This window comes from Morone saxatilis, unplaced genomic scaffold (genome assembly GCF_004916995.1).
Source record: "Morone saxatilis isolate NCDOM2014 unplaced genomic scaffold, NCSU_SB_2.0 Contig0, whole genome shotgun sequence".
NCBI lineage: Eukaryota > Metazoa > Chordata > Actinopteri > Moronidae > Morone > Morone saxatilis.
Window position 1 is genome coordinate 3676874 of NW_023339650.1, and position 6562 is coordinate 3683435.

At 38.5% G+C, this 6562-nt stretch overlaps 1 protein-coding gene across 1 annotated transcript in view; it reads right to left on the reverse strand.

The window, feature by feature from the left end:
• Nucleotides 1-275: 275 nt before the first annotated feature.
• Nucleotides 276-6562, reverse strand: part of itprid1 (ITPR interacting domain containing 1) — a 30072-nt gene continuing 23785 nt past the window's right edge. The window contains exons 5-7 of the mRNA XM_035656375.1: nt 2541-2589; nt 591-668; nt 276-495 (exon numbers count right to left, since the gene is read on the reverse strand). Of these exons, the coding sequence (XP_035512268.1) occupies nt 276-495; nt 591-668; nt 2541-2589 (347 nt within the window). The remainder of the gene's footprint in view (nt 496-590; nt 669-2540; nt 2590-6562) is intronic.

A 6562-nucleotide genomic window follows, 5' to 3' on the forward strand; every position in this document is an offset into this window, starting at 1 on the left:
GCCAGTTGTCACAGAGAGAATATCAAAGGGGCACTTAGCAGCTGTAGCTCAAGAGGTCCACTAATCAAAAGGTTGGACCCCTGCTGCATGTTGTGTCCTTGAGCAAGACACTAAACCCTAAGTTTCTCCCAATGCTGTGCCATCAGTGTGGGACTGTGTGTGAATTGGTTAGTTAGTTTCTGACGAGCGATTGGCTTGCATTGCAGCCTCTGCCATCAGTATGTAATGACGAATGACCAAACATTGTCATGCATAACTCATCCCAGATCATAGTGCTAAAATTTAGGCTTACTGCTGACATCTGGATTCTCAAGGTCCAGCCGGTTCTTCTGGGCCTCCAGAAACACCTGGAGGTTTATTCCCCTTGCCTGAGACTGATGATTGATGAATCGAGCTGGAATGCGTCCAGAGAGGTCAGGTTCATCGCAGCCAAAGCCCAGGTCCAAGAGAACCTCTTCCGGGTCATCATTCCACAGGTTGAGTATGTCCATCACACTGTCAGCAGATGAAACACTGAACTGAGTATGTACTGTACACTAATAAACAGTTCTATCTGTGTGTGTGTGTATGTGTGTGAGGCTGTGTCTAACCTGAGTGGTCCAGAGTGACCTGAAGTTGCTGAGCTGAAGCTGTTCCACCTGCTGAGAGCTGGACTTGACCTGCTCCACCTAAACAGGTACAATACACAACAAAAGGTCCCATTCACACACTTTTTGTTCAATGTTCTTACTCATGGTTTGCATTTGGGTCCACATCTTCATTTCATATAACACAACCAGATGTCAGAGAAACTGCAGCGTCCTATCTTCTGTCTTTTTCTCTCCATACACATTAACAAAGAAGCCAAATAAAAAACACATTGTTGAAATTTAAAACTTGTAATGTGAATTGTGTTACATAACAGAAATAAATTTCATATCTATTGTGAATACCAGCTTTTTTACTCACATTGTGCTCCTGGTCTTTGGAGATCAGTACCTTGTCTGACCTGCTTTCCTTGATCTTTAATTCTCATCCCCTCTACTCTTCGCTGACTCATATTTTCTGTGGAGCTGTCAAGTATTGTAATAACTTTCCTCTGATCCTTTCACTTTCTATGCAAACTGTGCTGGGTTCTGTGAAGAGGGGGGAGGGGGGGCTTATTTGCCTGGTAAATATGACTTTTAGTTACGTGTCTAATTATCAATTTAGGTTGTTATTACAGTCTGAACCAGCTGTCAGTCAAAGACACACTGCAGTATAGTGGGTTAACCAGAGGACGTTGGGTAGGTCAACAATGATTTAAAAAAAACAAACATGAAAACTGCTTCCTTTCCATGAAGCTCATATCTATCTATATATATATATATAACAGATTACAGGAACGGATATTGAAATTTCTTCTAATCACTCTGCCCATTTTGCATAAATTTATCAGCTCTTTCTGTAAGCAGATTATAGTTAATGCCTTTATGACTCTCACTGTCTGCTGCTGTGAATATGAATGTGTAATGTGTCTCTCTTGCTTACTCTTTCTCTAACACACACAACACACACAGTTCTATCAAACCCTCTTACTCCCTGGCCGGATAAATCGTTTTTTTGCTGTTAGATTCGGTTCCATTAATCTGCCCCCAAAGTATTTTATTATCCATCTAGTACGGGCTGTTTTAATTATCTACAAAATAGCCATAACCAATAAATAACACAGACAACTGGTTTTGAAACTATGGTACACTGGTGTTACAAAACCTCACTCTAGTGGTACGCAGAGGAAATAAAATTCATTAATAATTTTTTTTAAATTTAAACTGTTTTGCCTTTCCTGTAATATTGTTTCGATATCAGCCTGGTAAGTAGTCATGTTCATGCACATAGTACATAAATGAGTAATTACACCTTGTGGTGTACGAGATCTGCGTGGAGGTGTTCAAGTACCAGTTCCAGTGCTACCTCTTTGTACAGATAAATGGAGAGCCTGATATTTTCTGAAATAGTCACTTACAATAGTAACAGTAAACTCTTAGCAGAGACAAGACCAAAGGTGAGATGCAAACAAACATTACTTGTATCCAATAAAATAAAATGTAGTACTCATTACTTGTTACTATTTTCAAAATAAATATGATTACTTTAGTTATTAATTATTACATCATGTTTCTGCACCATCTCACATAATTGTTAATTCTGTCATTTCTCCCCAAAATTTAGACTTCCCATGTGTGTCTCCAGCGAATGTCAGGGTAATTGCCCAGTTAGTGCAGCTAAGGCTTCAAACTTTCTTTCTGCAGCCTATGTTGCCTGACATGTTATATGAAAAGCACACCTGGCACATATGATTGCATATGGAAATGGAAGTGCTGCAACACAGACCTTGATTAATTCCAGCCAATATCATACACAGTTACTGAAGTTTTAGAATACTGAAGTCAGCTCATTTTCAGTTGTGTTAGAATGAATTCCAGCACTGTGCTGTGTGATAGACTCAATCTACACTACTGGCTGTGTGGCTCTGTACGTCTGACAGGAGATGAGAACAAGAAGAAGATAGGCGTCCTTACCGCAGAAACTCCTGAACTGTCCTCACTCCCTGGTTACCATATAAAGACGCTGCAGGGGAGAAAAGTAATGTTATCTGACAGGGAAGCAAACAGGGTACAAATTACACAAGAAGAGAGGGAAACATCAGGAGAGGAGGAAGGCATGGAGACATCCCCTCGATTTTGGTTGAATGTCAGTACATCCTGTCCAGGTCTGGTGTCAAGGCTCCTCGAGCTATATTAGGAAAGTGTTTCTCTCTGTCTCTCACCCTCCCTCCCTCCCTCTCTTCTTTCTTCCTCCAGAGGGTGTTTGGGTTTTGGCAGTCGCCTCTACCTCCTTCTCCCAGACTAGGATTCCATTTGCCATTGGCATGGTGTCAAGAACAAAGTAGTCTTTCTCCCTCTCTACCGCCATACTTTGTGTTTTTTTGTAATGCACACACCATTTTTTTGTCAGAAAACTACATGTAGTTAAGATGCAGGTGAGAGATGTATCTTTTTTCTTTAAAGGCCAAGAAAGAGAAAGAGAATCCTCAGTTAATGGCTGATGCCAGTCGTGTTCTCGTCCACAGTGCTGTGATCAGTGCCATGTAATTTGCTCTTATGTAAGAGCAGACACAGATGCAAAGGTAGGGTGGCACTGGTAGACACAAAGGGAGAGGCTCTTGTCACACCGTGAAGATAATGCAGTCACTAATCTGATCTCTTGGTTGGATTTGATCTGTTGAATTTACAGAAGAAATGTTGCCACTGCAAATAGCTTCATTTAAAGTGTGATCTACTAACTCTCTTTTCTGTTGAAAGCCACCCAATTCATTCTTCAGCAGAATGAAACATTTTCGCTTTTTCCCCCTAAAACTTTAATTAACTTGTTTAAAAACACATACTTACATCTACATCTACTTCTTCTCCCTGAGATCTATAAGCTATAAATATGCATATTAAAATAATATTAAATATATAAAAGTATGTATATCCTACATACTACTACTACATACTACATATAATACTTCACTGAAAAGTCAATTTTCAATGCATATAGCTACTGGATCAGTGGTTAGATTATTATTTAAGATCTAAACTTGTGTCTCATGATTGTCAAAAATAATAAATAAAAAAAATAATACTGATGGAGAATAGTAATCTAATAAGTTCCTAAAAACATCAAGAATTCATGTCTGAATACCCCAGGTTCCTCTTCAGCACTGTAGCCAGGCTGACAGAGAGTCACAGCTCTATTGAGCAAGCTCGATTCATCATTCACCCAGTCTCAGCAAGGGAATAACCTCCAGGTTGTTTGGAGGCCCGAAGAACCGGTGGACCTTGGTAACCAGATGTCAGCAGTAAGCTAAATTTTAGACTATGATCTGGGATGACGTTATGTCATGACAATGTTTGGTCATTCGTCATTACATATGATGCCAGAGGTGCAATGCAGCCAAATCGCTTGTCAGAAACTAACTAACAATTCACCTCAGTCCCACATGATGGCACATCATTGAGAAACTTAGTGTTTAGGTGTCTTGTCAAGGATAAAACATGCGCAGGGGTCAACTCTTTTGTTTAGTGGACTCTTTGGGTACAGTGCTAAGTTCCCTGTTGATATTCTCTCCTGTGACAAACTGGCGTATCGTGAAATCAGTGACCTGTTCTAGACTTCAGAAGGTATGTATGGAAGCCCATTTCTGCCAGTTGTGATAAAAAACGGGATCTTGTTAAATTAATTTTAAGGAAAGTAAAAAAAGATGAAAGAAACTCTAAAATAATGATTACTCATAAATTAATAATTTTGTATTTAAAAAGTATTAAAGAGACACTTTCTCAAAATAATGACTTAGTATCTAAATAACTTTCTAAAAATCCTGGAAACTTTCTTAATATAGGATAATAATAATAATAAATACAGGATGTTTTCATCACATTGATGTAGAAATGGGCTGCAGTATTTACTGTTTGACAAATTTGTTGACGATTTTATACTTCATTCAATTCAATTCAATTTTATTGTTATAGCGACAATTCAAACAGGAAGTTATCTCAGGACACTTTTTAAATTAGATGCAGGTCTAGACCGAACTCATTTTAACTTATAGAGACACAACAGACCACATTGAGCAAGCACCTTGGGCGATGGGGGCAAGGAAAAATTGCCTGTTAACAGCAGAAACTAGGAGAGCCCTTCGGTCTAGGTGGGTGGTCATTCCTTGACAGTTGGGGGGGAAGATAGAGAGGGAGAGAGAGAGACAGAGAGACAGACAGATGTACAGACAAACAGTAGCAAACAATACATTAATAGTATGATCGATGACGATCATTGAAAAAAGACCGATGACGATGGCAGCAGTCAACGAGGGGGACAGCGAGAGCGATAAACAGTATACTGTAAATAATAATATATAATAATACTTAAAATAATAAAATATTGGCTCTTGCGATATCCGAATTCCGATATTTTTTACACAAAACTGTTATTAAATACATATCTCTATTTTGGAATTAAAACATTATGCCTACATTTGGTATTAGTGATGCCTCCACTGGATGCATACATAAATGCAACATGGCTTCCAAAGTAACACTGTCTGTTGCAAATAGAGAACAACTTCAACTTTCATTGTATTAATACTGAAATGAGGCTAACGCTAGCTATTGCTAATGCTAGTTAAGGCAACTTGCTAGCTACGCTAATATAGCTAAGCACTAGCTTTAGCTTAAGTGTTTTTAATTGGTATTATGCACCTGAAGGAGTGCTAAGTAATTTTAAGCCAATTGTTAGTTTCTTGGTTAAGGACAACTTCATAGTCAGGGTAAATATTTAATTGTGTATTGACTCTATTTTGTGTTAATATTATAAATCAATCAGCTTTAAATTGTTTGCTGTTAGCACGGTTTAGTGAACCTCCAGTCTAGCGTGTAGTTGTTGTGTTAATCGCATCTATCGCCTGCGGAACAAGTCCATCTTGCGTTCATGGCAGGCTTGGAAATCTGAGCTCAGAACAAACATGGTTATAAAACAGATACCGATAATTCCCGATATTACATTATTTGTGAATAATCGGATATATCGCCGGGCATATCTATCGGCATCCCTAATAGATAACTAATAATATAAACATATATCAGTGATTTTAGCAATAATGGTAGTCAAGTCAGGAAATGGCAGGGGAGGGCTCCACCAGGATCCATGAGAAATGCAAAAGAGAAACACAAGAACTCGGGAAGAGTGAAGTTAGTAACATGCATTAATGGACATTGAATGAGGCAGAAAGAGAGACAGAGGGAAGAGAGGTAGCTCAGTGAATCATGGGATCCGCCGATAGTCTAGCCATAGCAGCATAACTAAAGATGGTTCAGGACTCACATGTTCAGCCCTGAACTATTAGTTTATCAAAGAGGAATTCTTAAGCCTTCTTAAATGTGAGAGAGGGTTGTCTGCTCCGAACCACGACTGGAAGCTGTTCCACAAGAGAGGATCTTGGTAACGATAAGCTCTGGCTTCTGTTCTACTTTTAGAGGATATAGTAACCACAAGTAACCCTGTTATGAGAACGCAGTGTCTTAGAGGCGTATATGTACTATGAGCTCTTCAAGATAGAAGGGGCCTGACCATGAAGAGTTTATAGGTGAGGAGGAGATTTTAAATCTATTTAAATTTAACAGGGAGACAAATTGCAGAGAAGCTGAACAGGAGAATGTGATTTTTACCTAGTTCCTGTCATACTCGGTGCTAGCGTTTTGAATTAATTGAGAGTCTTAATGGACTTATTAGGGAACCTGATATTAAAGAGTTGCAGTAAAAAAAAAAAAATTCCAGCCTAGAAGTAACGAAATGCATGGACTTAGTTTTTTGCATCTTATCTGTGATAGGATGTGTCTAATTTTTGTAAATATTTCGTAAATGAAAGAGGCAGTCCTAGAATTCTTTATGTGAAAATTTAAATGAAAGTCAATGAAATTAAAAAGATAACCCAAGTTAATGGAGTGATTCCTGAATAAATGTTGCCTAAAGGGCAGCATATATAAAGTAAATAGCATAGGTCAAG